The sequence below is a fragment of the Dermacentor silvarum genome, chromosome 7 (assembly GCF_013339745.2).
Source record: "Dermacentor silvarum isolate Dsil-2018 chromosome 7, BIME_Dsil_1.4, whole genome shotgun sequence".
NCBI lineage: Eukaryota > Metazoa > Arthropoda > Arachnida > Ixodida > Ixodidae > Dermacentor > Dermacentor silvarum.
Window position 1 is genome coordinate 177,026,732 of NC_051160.1, and position 16,632 is coordinate 177,043,363.

The 16,632-nt window shown below is 45.7% G+C and overlaps 1 protein-coding gene across 1 annotated transcript in view; it reads right to left on the reverse strand.

Annotated features, from left to right (window-relative positions):
• Nucleotides 1–8,246: 8,246 nt before the first annotated feature.
• The window catches only part of LOC119458718 (uncharacterized), a 37,123-nt gene continuing 28,737 nt past the window's right edge, over nucleotides 8,247–16,632 (reverse strand). The window contains exon 3 of the mRNA XM_037720574.2: nucleotides 8,247–10,481. Coding sequence (XP_037576502.1) covers nucleotides 10,374–10,481 — 108 coding nt within the window. The 3' untranslated portion in view covers nucleotides 8,247–10,373. The remainder of the gene's footprint in view (nucleotides 10,482–16,632) is intronic.

Below are 16,632 nucleotides of genomic sequence, written 5' to 3' on the forward strand. Positions count from 1 at the left end.
TCTTCCTGCTGTACGCACGGCCACCCCGGTACACAATCGACACTGTTTTCCCTTTCCACAGTCACGAAAATCCCACTATCGCCGAGACTCTCTGCCTTGCCGAAGAAGCTCGTCGTATCGCTCGTTTGCGCACTTTGGCATCGCAGGACAGATCAAAAGCGCGCTACGACATTCGCCACCGTCCGGTAATCTATCGCCCGGGTGATTTAGTCTGGCTGTGGACTCCAGTACGGAAACGCGGGTTATGCCAAAAGCTTTTGGCCACCTACGATGGCCCGTTTGTGATTCTTAACAGACTGACGGAAGTCACCTATAACATAGCTCGCCTCATGGCGAGTGGTAGAAGAGCTGCCAAGACCCAAGTGGTCCATGTGGCCCGCTTGAAACTCTTCACTTCAAGACAAATGGATTGACTCGCCCGCCGGGCTTCGTCTGCGACGGGAGGAATGTTACGCGTGAGGAAAACGAGGACCGGTGAACGTGCTTGCGGTCCCGGGTTGAAAAAGAGAAAGAGGACGACGCTGAGTGCATCAACCAGCCAGCCGCTCTTGCGCTCACCTTCGCGACCTAAAATAAACGGTCCCCTTCATCTGTAAGGTTTACAAACGGTCTCCTTTGCGCGTAACAATATTGATTTATTGGCCGTTCAAAAAACAAAAATTGGGAGTGATGAACAGACGGAGCGAATGGTTAACATTTTCCGCCCCAGATATAGCGTATGCGTGTGTCATGCGGTGGGTAGGTCTGGGGGCTGTCTTATTTTCTTGCGTACCAGCATTGCCGTGGTAGAAGCGGTCACGTCATCCGAGGATGGTAGATTGGTTCTCTGTGATTTTACTTTTTCAGAGATGCCGTGGAGGGCCATATGCGTGTACGCTCCTAACGTAGCACGGGAGCGTGAAGTCTTTTTTGGCCAAGTTCAGCAGCACATAAATTGTGAAAGGCATGTCATTTTACTGGGTGATTTTAACTGTGTTTGCTTTCCAGAAGATACATCTAAGTTGCCCAGCGTTCGCGATAAAAGTGCCTTACTTTTTTAAGTTCGATTGTCAGGGAGCAAGACCTTGAAGATATTGGTTATGTGTTGTCAAGTGAAAATCATGCCCTGTATACGCACTACCAAGGTGAATGTCATAGCAGGTTAGACAGAATTTATGCTCCATTAACCTTTGTACCTTTATTCTCAAATTATCAAGTGATACAAGTTAGCTTTAGCGATCATTGCATGGTTATGTCAGTGATAGGAAAGAAACAAAGGGCATCAAAATTCAACTGGGATTTATGGAAGCTAAATGATAAGCTTTTGCAAGATGAAGTTTTTAGAAAAACAGTTCAAGATAAGCTCGAAAATTTGCTCAGCACCACTACGTCAGCGTGTTTCACTGCAGAATGGGAACTCTTTAAGACAGGAGTTAAATTTACCGCAATTGAGAGAGCATGTGTAGTCCAGCATAAAGAAAAAGAACGTGAAAAGGAATTGCACCTCAGTTTAAAATACATGCTCTGCGCAGAAAGCTCTTCGCCTGGATTATTTACGAAAGAAATCAAACAAGTTAAATCTGAGCTTGAATTTATGGATGAAGAGAAGTACAAGGGAGCGGTATTAAGGGCACGGGCAGAGCATTTATGAATGGGAGAGACGCCAACCAAGCAAGCAATGTGCGATGAGAAAAAACACGCGGCTTCCAAAGAAATAAGGGAAATAAGATATCAAGGGGAAGTCACTAATGATGTTGGAATGATAGAGCACGCATTTCATTCTTATTATGAAAGTCTGTTGGGAAAAAGACCTGTGATATCGAACGTTTTAAGACTCAATTCTTGTCCTTAATTCCAACAGTATCAGATGAAGTCTGTGAAGTGCTCGAGAGACCAATAGGCCTTTCGGAAGTTGAAGATGCGATTGACGATCTCCGACCCGGCAAGTCGCCAGGGCCTGATGGTCTCGGAGGGGCTTTCTATAAGAGCTTTAAAAGGGAAATAGCTGTAGCATTACACCGTGTGATAAGTGAGATGTACGAGAGGAAGGAAGCGCCTCCTTCTTTTCGGACATCACACGTTATTTTAATTCCTAAAGCGAAAGACCCAGCGAAGCTTTTGGCGGTTGAATCCTATAGACCAATAAGCTTGACAAATACGGACTACAAAGTTTACACTAAAGTACTAGTGAGACGATTGCAAACTGTGATAAAAGAACTTGTGGGCCCCCATCAAACCTGCGGTATCAAAGGGAGATCAATATTTTCGAATATACATACAGCAAGGGCCATACTGGAATGTTGTGACGAAAAGGTGGGCCGAGTGGCCATGATACAAATTGATCTTGAAAAGGCTTTTGATAGAGTCGTCCATCATATCATTTTCTTGCTTTTAGAACATGTTAAAGCCGGTTCAGTGATAACAGATGGAGTGAAAATGGTGTACAAAGATTGCACTGCAAAATTAATAATTAATAGAAAATTAAGCGCCAGTATAAAAGTGCAGTCTTCAGTAAAACAGGGATGCTGCTTGTCGCCTCTTCTGTTTGCCTTGTATTTAGAGCCGCTTTGTTTGAAAATAATTAGAAGCCAATCTATTCGTGGATTTATCTATTCAGGAATTGAGACTAGAGTTCTGGCTTATGCGGATGATGTGGCAATTTTTTGCAGAGATACTGAGAGGGTGGAGAAAACTATGAAAGAGGTTGTTTCTTTTTGTGCCGCAACTGGAAGTGCTGTCAGCTGGACTAAGTGCCTAGGCTTATGGCACGGCAGCTGGCCACAGACACCCGGCTATTTTTGCAACATAAATTGGAGCGTTATCCCTGCAAAATACCTTGGGGTGCCATTGCAACATTATCGTGACAGTGCAGAGTATTGGTGCGAAGAAATAAAAAGAGTTAGAGACCAGACAGAAAAATGGGGTGGGCATAATTTCTCGATGTTTTCAAGAGCTAGTGTGTGCAATTTGTTTTTAGTTACAAAAGTGTATTATGTACTACAAGTTTTATGCATGGCAAGAGTTTCGGTGCAGAAATTTCATAGAGTGTTTGCAGTATTTATATGGGGATCTACTTTGGAAAGAACTAGCCGATGTAACTTGTTTCATTCGTTGAAGAATGGGGGACTCGGGCTAACACATTTGTTTTTGAAACAGATCGTAAGTAGGTTCTTTTTCTTACGGGATCAAAGTGATATATTTCTGCGTACTGTTATTCAAGTGAGATTAAGTTCTTCCTTGCCTGAGTGGGTTGTTTCATCAAGAAATGAACGAACACCAACGCCAATCGGATTTCTGAAGGAAGTTGTTATGTCATTTTCATTCCTGAAAGCTCATTTTTCGAATGAATTTTTGTCTTCTGTGACGCGAAAGAAACTCTATCGGGATCTTGTAGATGTTTTCTTACCGCTTCCTGTATATCGCACGATATACAACTTAGGACCTGAACGGAATGTTTTGAAACGTGTGAAAAATATGCCTGTTAGACCTTCAGCTAAAACATTCTTTTTTCAATTGCATTCTGGCACTCTCCCTGTGAAGCCATGGCTACAAAGTAAAGGCATATTTGTTCCGTGGTCTGTTAACTGCATCATATGTAACAAATCGGAAACTATCGAGCACATCTTCCTGGATTGCCATGACTCCGTTTTCTTGTGGGACGTTCTCAAACGAACTCTGAAAAAAGAACTGCCGATAAGCCCTTTCGGTGTTCGTTTCTTGCCATGCGCAGACGCAGAGGGAGTGCCGGCTGACATGATAATGCTTTTGTGTATGAACAGTGTGTGGAAAACGCGCATGGATGTCAGGAATGCCCGCGTAGATGCAAGGTCGGCAAGGCAACACCTAGTTGAAAGTCTTACGTACACCTGGGATGCCCTAAGGCACATGATTGAACCACCAGAGTGGATTCAGGAGCTTGACGTTTTGGTGTCTGTGGTGGCCTCTTTGAAGGCCTTTCAAAGTAGCACAGTCTAGCCAAATTATGCGTTAATATTGTGTAGCGCCAGGTGACCTGCTTTGTTTTTGTACGGGTGTATGTATTATTGCAAAGAAGGGAATAAAGAAAAAAAAAAAGCTTCGTGGCGTAGTGGGCTAACGCCGCGCGCTCGGAAGCGAGGGGTCCCTGGTTCGATTCCGCGCTACGGACACAACTTCGGAATTTTTTTTTCTCATTTTTCTCAGAATGGTTACACACTACTACTACGACGAGGGACGAACGGGTGCCGCTTTAAGGAGCTTCGCCCCTAAAAGAAAAGAGCCAACAGAAAAAGAAGAAGGTCGCAGTTGTGCCTTATATACATGGCTTAACCCATAACCTAAACAAGATAGCCGGAAAGGAAGGCGTCACGGTTGTATGTTCAGCACCAAACAAGGCATATTTAATGTGTGCGCGAGTCAACAATGGCCAGAAAAATAAGCAGTGCACAATCAACCACCAGAAGAAGTACACTACCTGCAAAACAGGGGTGATATATGATATACCTTTATCATGTGGCCAAAGATATATAGGACAAACAGGCAGGTGTGTCAATGACAGGACAAGAGAGCATGCAGCATCTTTAGAAGGAATCTCCGCTGGGCATCTCGCTTTTCATCATCGCCAGCATCATTGCACCGTACAACTTTACGACATACAGGTTTTAGAAAAAAGTAAAGACAAGCTGACGCGCGAAATTTTAGAAGCCATGGCCATTGACAGAAGCGGGCAATCATGCATCAGTACACCGTCGATACTACTAACACAAAAAGAAAAAAACTACTTGCGCAAAGACGACACTTCGCCCTGAAGGGCGGATAACCGGCATGACAAAAGGAAAAAGCATTGGCTGTCGTGTGCTATAAAAGGTGTGGGAAACCAAGAATAAACATTCAGTTGCTAGTCCAGCGCGTGTCGTCGTCCCTTTCTGTCCGTGTCCATTCGTTCTGCGGGAAACCATTTGTGCTATGTGCAACCAACGAGCTCAGGCCAACACTATTCTGAATTTAACCCCACATGTAAAATTCTAACATGAACGAATTGGCAACACGAGACCACATCCTCTGTGGATGTAGGGGTTTTCCTCCCCCCAAAACGCTCTTGCCAGCCCCCTCCAAACTTACCTGGGAGGCCTTACTTAGGACTGCCGCCAGCTCGGGGAACAACTGAAAATCGTCACTTGGGCCGAGGGAGTCACCCCCAACAGCCTGAGAACCCGCCATGATTTTCAATAAATATGTAACCACCACCACCCATCCATCAAGGACAGATGTGCACACGTTCGTCACGCGCCCACGCACGTGTGCGGAAGTGCAGCATACACCCTCATTCTTGAAGGTCCTCCAATGGCGCAAGTGCGTTATCGAACTAACTGAATTTCTCCAAGTAAACTTTGTCACAAAATTTGTAAAGTACGACTTACACGCAACTTACAAACATGGCAGCATCGAATATACGAGAAAACATAATTCTGTTACGCAGAAATTCCAACACAAACCCATTTCTGGGTAAAAACCGAGAAAATACCTGGTTCTGTAAATCTGGCCTTCAAACGCAGCCAAGGCCAAACGCTCACGCATCAAGTGGAATGGTGTGCCGGTCACCGTCGTCATAGTCTTCTGTCAGTATAAGCAAGCAATGCTCAACCCAACAATTCTGATGGTGCGCGGGTAACCGTCGTCATCGTGTTAATTAGGATAGAGCAATTTCAGGCACTGAACCCATGACCTTCCGTGGGATTCGAACCCTCGAGCTTACGTGGGAGTCAAACCGGCAGCTGCTGCGAACGCCGTGTGGTCGCCCATATCTTGAAAGTGCGCGGTCGCGCGGGCCTCATCTTCAAAGCGATCTGCGATGTGCGATGTGTTTTCGACGCTTAGTTCGCGTTGAAGCGAGACATAGCATGAAGGTCAATTCATGAAGCGTCTGTGTGTTCATGCAGCGTCCGAGCAGTGTCTGCGTGTTGTCTTGTGGTGCGGTAGATGCGGTAGTTGATGACGGCGCCGAGCAGCGTCTGTGTATACTTTCCCAAAGCAAGCAAAACCGTGTTATCGCTCGACAAACTTTGTTTAACCGCGTTCAACCACGGCAAACGTTCTCAGCTGCCGGATTTCGTGTGATCACGCCATGAGAAATTCCGACCAACTAGAGCACTGTAAAAAGCAATACAAAAGTGCTGCCGTTTTCTCCCATGCGCCGCCCGTGTGTCAGTCACCCACTCAGAAAATACTGCGGGAGGTGATTTTATTACCAGTAGTGATTTGTACAGGGCAATTCTAACTCGCCAATGTTTTTATTAAGGCGAAAACCTCAGGCGTCTATGTTGGCAGTGACCTTGTCGGTCACCTTGGCGAAACTGCGCCGTGACGAAAAAGGGCCGTTGCCGCAAAAATGTCGCAGTTTCACCCGAAACGCGAAGCACCAATTGCGATAGCAAATTAGTAGAGAACTATACGAAGAAAGGATATTAGTTTTATCAGCTGTATAAACTTGGACATGCAGCAGCACCAGCAACGCACTGAACTGTTGCCGACGCCGTCAGCGTTTTGCCCGCGTTCGCACCGAACGCGCGCGGCGTTGGTGCCTGTTGCCGGTGCCTCTGGGGGCGGCTCGGCGGTTTTCGACGAGATCAGAACGGGACACTCTTCGAGCAGCGTCCGAAGTCCTTACCACCTTCTCGCCTCACAACGTTTTTATATAAATACGCATTTGGTGCCGCAGCTAAACGTCGCCGCCCCTCCCTCCTTCCCGTCCCCCACGGCCTTTCGCGCGACGGAAGATGTCGCGTTTTCTCTCTCTCTCTCTCTCTCTCTCTCTATATATATATATATATATATATATATATATATATAGTGATTGTAAAGGAGACGCTTAATTCTGCAGCGCTTCAGGGAGCACGGCGCAGAACGCGCGTTTGCTCTCCGCCGTGCGTTCGCTCCCCATGAAAGCGCGCGTCCCTCGCGCGCTTTCACTCGCACATACAGCATACGGCGCGCGGCGACGATTTCATCGCCGTTTGACGTAATACGGAACCTCACGGCAACGACAACGGTAGAAATCCGCTTGGAGTGTCCATACAATAGTTATCGCAAGAAAATTCTCGGATTGACGTCACATTTCTCCGAGAGGTTCCTGTGAGCAAATCAAATTAGTGTCTTTGAAAATAAAATGTGGTACACTTCGGTCTGGGTGGTCATCGAACCCGACCTCCAGGCTGCGGACGAGCACGCTTCTCTGAAGCCACAGCTGCTCCATACTTCTAGCTTACTAAAGGTGTGCCTAGTGCGTGCGTGATTACACATGTCACGCGGCAGTCAATGGTAGAGCACTGCACGGACTCGGGCTTACCCGAAAGCCCGAGCCCGGCCCGGCCCGTGGGCCGGGCCGGGCCGGGTAGCAGAGTTTTTTCACGGGCTCGGGCCGGGCTCGGGCACGGCGTGTGCTTTTTGACTCGGGCCCGGGCCGGGCTCGGGTTTTTTGACGCGGGCCCGGGCCGGGCTCGGGCTTTCTGGTGGTGTGCATGTAACGTGCAGCGAGTTATTTTCGGGCCTCTCAACTCTGAAAAACGTTATTGTTCGGTCTCGGGCCGGGTTCGGGCTCGTTTCGAGTCGGGCTCGGGCCGGGCTCGGGCTTAAGGTAAAGGGGTGGCGGGCCGGGCCGGGCGGGTAACGTAGATTATTTCCGGGCCCGGGCCGGGCCCGGGTCTCGCCATAAAAGTTTTGATCGGGCTCGGGCGGGCCGCCCAACGTAAAAACGGGCCCGGGCCGGGCCCGGGCTGAAAAAATAGGCCCGTGCAGTGCTCTAGTCAATGGCCTAGTGCGTGCATTAACACGCTGCACTTTAAGTACTACGTTAAGTGTTGATATATGGCGTCCAGGAGGTCGCCTTAGTGCCACGCGTGTACTTCCCATTAGGGCGCGTTAAGTCTCGCAAGAAGTCTAGCCCGGATTGTATAACTTCATGCATTATCAATATATCTTACAAAGAAATCTAACCCCGATTGTATAACTTCGTGTATTACCAAATGGGCAGCAAGCTTTCGCCTTCTTGTGTTACAAGAGTCGAACACCTGCCAAACATTTTAATGATTCGATCGCGACGAAATGAGTAATGACGTTATTTTATTCTTTGTCTTGTTTCAATATCTGGTCCTGTAATTAACGAATCACTTATATATGAGGGTGTGTGAGTGTGCACGCTATACTAGTTGCCGCCCTATGAGCCCCCCCCCCCCCCCCTTCACTGAAGGAAGACTTTAAGCAAGCGTTCTGTGCTGTTTGCTTTAATTGATGATAATTAGAGGTGAGGTTCACGGCGAACGTTTAATTTCCTACCAATAACACTTCCGTTGGGGCTAGTTTGTACATAGTTGTATCGACCGGGTCCCCGTCTAAGAAACTAACAACACGCGTGTCAAGACAACAGTGAATGATTATGTTTATTGCATTCGGTATTTTATACCAGAGCGAGGGAAAGGTGGTTAATGGAAATAGAGGGCATGTGTAGTCCAAGCACGATACAATGCAATACGATACGGTACAACAGTATTTTAAGGTGAAACAAATTCTGCGCAAACACCCAGGACAAACTTCAAAGAAGAGACGAGACAAGCACTGGTGCTGGCTTGTTAGACAGCACTGGCAGCGCCAGTGCTTGTCTCATCCCTTCTTTGTAGTATGTCCTGAGTGTTTGCGCTGAATTTTTTTCACCTTAAAATGATTTACTACCGTTTAGTGTAATACGAGAGTGGTGAGTTGACCAATGTTACCTTGCGTGCACCCTTGCTCTTTGTCTGCGTAGTACACAGAACACACAGCTAGACTTGTTTGCTTGAGGCGTTGTCGTGCGCCATTGTTCATAGCCTCCGAGAAGGTTAGCAATGCCATTACCTCACATGGCAGCAGTGTTAAACTTGTAATTTATGGGGCTGCACGTGCCAAGACCACAATCGTATTATGAGCCACTCCATAATGGCGGACTCTGGATTAATTCTGGCCCCCTGATGTTCTATAACGCGCACAAAAGAAGACGAGCGTTTTAGAGCGCAGGCGCCCGTTCCTGTGTCGAGCGTCGGCGCAACCAAGCGCAGCGGATGAAACAGCAAACGCGGAGCGCAGCGGGGATGAAAAAAAGTGCCGAGAGAGAAGAGAACGCGAGACGGAAAGCGGAGGAGGAGGGTATGGCGAAAGCGTGAGATTCTTCTCACAAACAAGGTGGTTACACAGCGTGCAGAGCGGGGAGTAAATTTCGGGGTAGATGCCATGGTAGAGCTTAGGGAAGGTGTTTGTTTCAAGTAAGCGCCATGTGGTAGACTGTTCTTTGCTGCGTGAGCGGTGAGTTATTTCAAGCGCGCCTTGCGATATACGATCTCGCCGTAAGTACAAAGGTAAGCGCAGCAGTTTCTGCAATGCTTGTGACACGGATAAGCCGTCAATTGTGGCGACGCCCAGGAAGCTCCACAAGGCATTGTGACTACGCGATGGAAAGGAAGGGGCAAAGAAAGTTTCGCTTTGGTCCGCCCTTTGAGTTATGAAACCGTGTTCGCTGCACGGGCATCAACCTATACTGTTAGAACCAAGGTTTTCACCACTGCCATCCCAAGATGGCGACAGAACAAGTTTTCGTGTAGGCTGGCGACGACCATGAGCCGCTTTAGTTAGGAAAGCTTATTCGAAACAGTTATTTTACATGCTAATTGATGAGCGGCGATGGAACCACGTGATGTGGCATGCACTCAGTGCATACCGAAGAACCCCACGTGGTCAAAACTAACCAAAGCCCTTACTACGGCGTCACTCGTAATCAAATCGTGGTTTGGACACGTAAAACACCGAAATTTAATTTTAGGGTTTCTCTGCAGGTTTCAACAACAACACAAAATGTTTGTTGTTTGTTTCAAATCAGGTGCGAGTTAGATTTGGCAGCACATTATTTTGCACTATGAAGCCATAAAAATTTGTTGTGGATTAGATTCAAAAGCGCGTTATATTTGGATAAATACTGCGAAATTAAGCAGCAACGCACGTGGTCATTTTTCCCCCTCTTCTTTTATCCGACCAGCTAGATATTTCGATGAACTCTGCCGGTACCGAAAAGTTGAATTACCCGAAGTCGACTAACTGCCCTGTTGTAATGCGGGTTTATTTGTCTTTCGAATTCCCTGAATTTTGATGTCGTGTATACTTTTGACCTTTTGCACGACTCATTCCTTGAAATGTGTCTGGCGGGGCATATGTTTTATGTTCCCAATCTTTTTATATTCCTTCTCGGAAAGACGAGATTTCGTCAGATTCCCGACATCGTATATCTATTCTATCGGTTGTAATTGCAATTTCTACGCATACCTAAGGTCCGGTTGTAAAGCTGACAAGAATAAATCCGCAAAGTCCATAAATGTGTTTGTTCATTGTGCAGCAACTCAGTTGCGTAGCTCCTCGACCTGCAAGCAGCTAGAGCGGAGCAGCGCCATCTGGTGACGGCCGTCTTCGTCCTGGTTTTCCCACACCTCGGCCTCGCAAACTTCGGGCTGTGGAAACAAACAAAAATAAGGCCACTTCAACACATATATAGGCGCATTTAAAGGCAAATATTTAGCTAAAGTGATGTTAAGCTAATGTATCTCTAAGCCGTCAATATTATCACGACCAGAGCCTTAGTAATCGAGAAAAAAGGTAAATGCAGGACACGCTTAGAGATTCCCCAGGAACATTCAAGTACTTGCCCGATGACGAAGGCACTCTTCATTTAAATTCTGTCACTAATACTCAACCTTTCGTTATAGAAACATCATTGTACTGCAATTAAGACGAAAGAAAATGCTGCTTGTCCTGTTCTATTTAATTTTTAGAAAAAATAACTCATTGACATTATTACCCTTGCTAATCGCGAGACGCTTTTTTCTACGTTGGCTTCAGGTGCTGATAGTACGTACTTTTGCGTGCTTTTCAGTTATTCCGATGCGCTGCGAGTTGGTAAATACTACGAGGTATCCCTCACTGGAAGACATGGCCTTCGGATGTCGTCCCAATTTTCTGGTTGTACAAGCTACTCGCGATATACGAAAACGCCACAGTTGTAGCGCTGTATGCTTTAACGGATGGAACAACTGAAAGAATATGCAACTACGGACATGTGCTGCGGTCAAATCGTTCCGCTATACGCGCGACCATTTAGTTGCCGTCGGTTGGGTTGGGCTTTCGCGCGCATTTTCCCCAATGAATTCTCATTTCAAGGTTCTGTTACTTCCGCTGCGAGACGCGACTACTTGTCAAGCTCGCAAAACGAACGTGCACACTATATATCGTAATGAATGCTCTACAATAGCATATTTAACTCTTTGACAGGGAATAAACAGCATTCAATTTGTTTTTCGAAGCACTATTTAAACAGCTTTATCTCATTTTTCTGATGTATCATTTTCATCCTGCACAAAAACCAATAAACCTTCCATGTGTTGCAGACTTTGTATCTTTACTGCACCTGTATTAACGCTCACAATAAAAGGTAATTGCATATTGCACTTACTTCAGCGCATCGCATTTCCTTTGTTTATGCTGGTCGTAACATATCGCAGTATTTTAAGAAACTACTTCGCCATAACCATCCTTGCCTTTCCTTGCTTCCCCCTCTCTCTCTATTTCCTGTAAAACACATGCAACACTGCGAAAAGCAGGCAAACAGCTTGTTTTTATAAGCAGTAGATAGCACAAAGCAGACCAAAATTGTGCAGTGAAGTCAGTCGGTTGCATCCCTTCCTTTGAATGATAGCATCTTTTCAAGTGTGGGTGGTCCTTGCATGTCTACAAGCTCATAAACTGTGCAGACGCATCACGAGGCATAGCCCGTGCCCAACAAGATGGAGGCCATGTTGCTAATGAGTTTATAATTACATGTATTACTGCATAAACTCGTATAACCATATCCCATCATTACTCAGCCGAGCTAGCTGTGACTCATATTCACCAAAATTTACTCAGCTGAGCTTGCTCTGACTCGTATTCATCAAAATTCGACTCAGCCAAGCTTGCTCGGAGTAATATTCAATAGAATTCTACTTGCCGAGCTTGCTCTGATTCATATTCACCGAAATTATACCAAGCTGACCTTGCTCTGACTCATATTCACCAAAATTACACTCAGCTGTACTTTCTCTGACTCATATTCATCAAATTTCTACTCAGCCGAGCTTGCTGTGACTCATATTCATCAAAATTCTACTTAGCCAAGCTTGTTCTCAGTAATATTCATCAAAAGTCTACTTAGCCGAGCTTGCTCTGATTCATATTCACCGAAATTATACCAAGCTGAGCTTGCTCTGACTCATATTTACCAAAATTACACTTAGCTGAGCTTTCTCTGACTCATATTTATCAAATTTCTACTCAGCCGAGGTTGCTGTGACTCATGTTCACCCCAATTCTACTTAGCCGAGCTTGCTCTGATTCATGTTGACCAAAATTATACCAAGCTGAGCTTGGATCATATTCACAAAGATTCTACTCATCTGAGTTTGCTCTGACTCATATTCATCAAAATTCTACTAAGCCGAGCTTCCTCTGAGGTACATTCACCAAAATTCTACTTAGCCGAGCTTGTTCTGATTCATGTTCACCAAAATTATACCAAGCTGAGCTTGCTCTGGATCATATTCACAAATATTCTACTCATCTGAGCTTGCTCCGACTCATATTTATCAAAATTCTACTCTCTAAGTCATATTCCCCAAATTATACCAAGCTGAGCTTGCTATGACTTATATTCACCAAAATTATACTCAGCTGAGGTTGCTCCGACTCGTATTAATTAAAATTATATTCAGCTGAGCTTGCCCTGACTACAACGTGACAATATTCACAAAACGTTTACTCAGCCTAGCTAGCTCTTACTCATATTAACCAAAATTCTACTCAGCCAGGCTCACGCGAACTCATCCTCAAGGTCCAAGTCTTATTGAGCCGACGGTTGAGTGAGTTCACCGAGCTCTGTACACATTACATTATGTGACCTGTGTGATGCATACGCAAACATTGCTTATGAGTACATGTTGCATTGGATGAAACAAGGACAACTGTACACATTGCAGTTAGTTTTATAGAATTTAATTGACCGTTGCGTGAAAGGTTCACCCCATGTCGATTCCAGCAAGTCCATTGGATCTGCATCATACTTTTGCCAATGTTGCTAGCTATCTTGGCCATTACAGGGTGGCCACATTTTGTACATTTCAACACAAAATTGAATAAATGACTGTGGTGCAATATATTAAAGAAATGTCTTGCTTCACTGCAAGTACAACATTCAGAACATGATACAAACACATGCACATAATAAGATGCACACAAATGCTAAATACATGAAGAGACGGAATCAGTTGGCCGCCACCTATTGCAAAAAATACACAAATAGCACAGGCCAACGCTGCACTGGGACCAGGCATAATCATTCCCCTTGCCAGATACATGGGGTATAGGAGGAGCACACGTGGAACCTAGCACTTACCTTGAGGTAGCAGCAATGGAGACTGTTGCATTCAGCATCTGGCCACTCAACCACTCAAGTGTGTTCAGTCTGTACTTGTACTTAGGCACACTTTTTATTGTCTATATCGTAAAAATTTAATTAGGTCTCCTAAAAATTTGACAGTGTTTCAATTCTAAGACTTTCAAAGGTAAATAGTTTTATTTCAATCTTGTTATTGAAGAAAGCTCATACAAAAGCTTGCAGATATTCTCAGTGCCCCTCACCTTCCCTCAGAACATATGTAGGGTGTTATTGACATTCAAGCAGCTTTTCAACAGCAAGAAAGGGAATCAGCTTCGCCTGTTTTCAGCATTGGGTGAATGCAGGCAATTCAGGCAGGCATAAAGTTTTGCTAATACAATCTGTTCGGGAATACCCGATTAGATTGTCCCTTGACGCTTTCCTTGCACTTTCTTATTTTGGTCAAATAATCTAGTTTGAATTGACTCCTATTAGCATGCTTTAACATTGGTTTAATACAGCTTAAGTACATGACTAGATATTGGGATGCTGGCTTTCATTTCCAGGAAAGGAACCATAGCACCTGCTCCAGTTGCATATGTTTTTGGTTATCTGGGGTTTTCAGCCCCACTTTAAGATAATGTGCTGAAGCAGGTAGAAGCACACGCATGTCATTGGCGGGTAGTTTCGTTAGCTTATTACTTTACGCTTGCCACAACGAATACAATATTTTAGCGTTCTAGTTTGTTATTAAAGAAACACACGTACTCTTACCAAGTATTTAATGTTTTCCGTGGGGCTACGCCGCTGCATTACGTACTGCAGCGTATTGACTTAAACTTATTGATACATATTCACAGTATACTATATAACTGCGCGAGACACAGGACGAGAAAGTAGACGACGCCCATGTTTGTTAGAATGCTATGATGCTACGTACACAAGTGACTGCAGCTCCTAAACATTGTGGCGTCGGCTGTTACGCCTTTCGAAATATTCAGAGAGAACTTCTGTACGTAACTACAGCACACGCGCCGCGATGGACGAACCAGGCTGGCGCTAAGATTAAAGTTCACAACACAAATTCTACTGCACGTCCACAGATCATTGGTGGCTTCCTTCAGGGGAGACGTGAGCGTTGGGTGTATGCAAGAATATTGCTAGGAGAAGGAACCGCTTATGCGCAATTACGAGCATTACACCCTTTCTTCAGAAGCAGACGGTAGGAGGAGTGGGGGTGCGTTCTGCTCTTGTGGCTGCTGCTGACGGAGCTGCCGCGCGGGCACCATATCTTGAAAGCGATGTGGCCGAAGGTAAAGTTCCTAGATATTTTTTTTTTTGCTTTCTTTAAGTAACGACAAGCTTGGAAGTCCCGCAGACGAATATCATTGGGTGGCGCTCATTCCAGTGCGCCAATAGAGAAACTGCGGCGTTTTTTTTTATTCTCCTGTAAATTTTCTTCTCGTGATCCAGGTCCTCTGTGACTAATGGGCCTAGATAAACATGTCTTGAAAATATTCTAGGGGCCGACTGCCAGTCAGCCCCTAGAATAAGTTCTCGTTTTCTTTCAATATTCTTATTTAGACCTACTCCTACATTTTGTCGTTTAAGGTCTTCAATAGTTGTTGCAAGTCATCTCCGTCACAAAGTCGTTTGCAAGCCGCAAGTGGCTGAGGTGCTCCCCTTTGATCTTCATTTATAATTTGTCCCGTTCAAAGGGCTTGAATAGTTCTGTGCCGCTCGCTCGTTACGCGAAGTGTTCGCGTAAAGCGAAGCCGCATTGCGAAAGTTGTTTATATTGTATTTCTCGACGAGGATACGAAGTCTTCCGAGCGTACAAGCTGGGACGCAAGATCTGGGCGGAGCTTAGGCCCCGCTCGCTCGTTCGGATGCCCGGCCCGTGTGCCCCAAATCGTCGTATGCCGCATGCCGGAGCATGCGGCGTCGCACATCGGATCGGACGCCGAACCGTACCGTGTGTCTCCTGCTTTAAGCGCTCCGCTGCGTCAGTGACGTAGACTACGAAGTTGTTCCGGACACAACATCGCAGACATGGAGTCGGACACAAAGACAACCGAGCTCAGACATAGTTCATGTTGTGCGCATGAAGCCGTACATTGCGCGTCTGTAACTTTTTTTTGTTTTTTTGTTTTCTCTCATTCCCTTCTTTCTACTTTTCATTTATCTTCGAGAGCTTGTTTCTTCGTTCATTGACTGCGTCGGCGTGACCTTTACTTTTTTTGTGTACTTTCGCTTTGCCTGCCTTCTTCTTCTTTGTCATCTACGCCATTTATTTTAGCATCGAGGCGATGCATTTGTTCGGCAGGAGGGATATTGCCACATGTAGGTCGAGGGTCGAGGGCAAGAGTAAGTCGAGCCCAAGAGAACAAAGAAGACCGCGTGCTCCTTCCCTGCTTGAGCCAGCCCCGACGGTCGCGTCTTCCAAGAGCCAGCTGCTCTACGGGTTATTAAACCTTCACGACAACTTCTCGAGGCTCGTGACTATATATAGGCGCTTAGAAAACAGCTTGCACCTCGCCACTGTTCTACTCACGTTCTCAGCTCGTTCGCCATCTGCCACGTCAAAGAAAAGTTTGACCATTTCTGCCGCGTCAAATAAAGTTTTCACCTGATTGGGTTATCATTTCCTTGAAAGCGGTGAAATGATAGGCGTCATGTTCTCGCAGCTGAAGCAATCGGTAAAAAGACCTGACAGCGAGACATCATATGTGAGGCACTGACCCATTCAGAAGCCCACCTTTGCTAGCATCAGAATTGTACAGAAAACGAGACAAAAAATGCAGGCCGCCGTAGTGTTGCCGCATACAAGTTTGTAGCGCCAACAAGAAAACAAGGATGAGAACGGCGAAGCAGGCTGCCGTTACTTAAGGGACTTTCACAAAAACGACGACCCTGTGATAAAACACCAGCCCTTCCCCTGTCGCGAAAATGGGGGTAAGCGAAGTTCGACGCGTGTGACATACTACTTTTCCTACCCTTTCCTACTACTCTTCCTTCCTTTTCGCACTGCTTGTTCTGCTCTTTCCTTCTACTTTCCCTTCCCTTTCGTGCAACCTTTCCTTCTGTTGTATTGTACGACAATACACTAGTATTATTGTATTGTTACGGATGATGCATTTTTATTGACAGATGCAGATCAGGATGGATGAGAGGTCGCCGCGATGTCGCCACCGAAA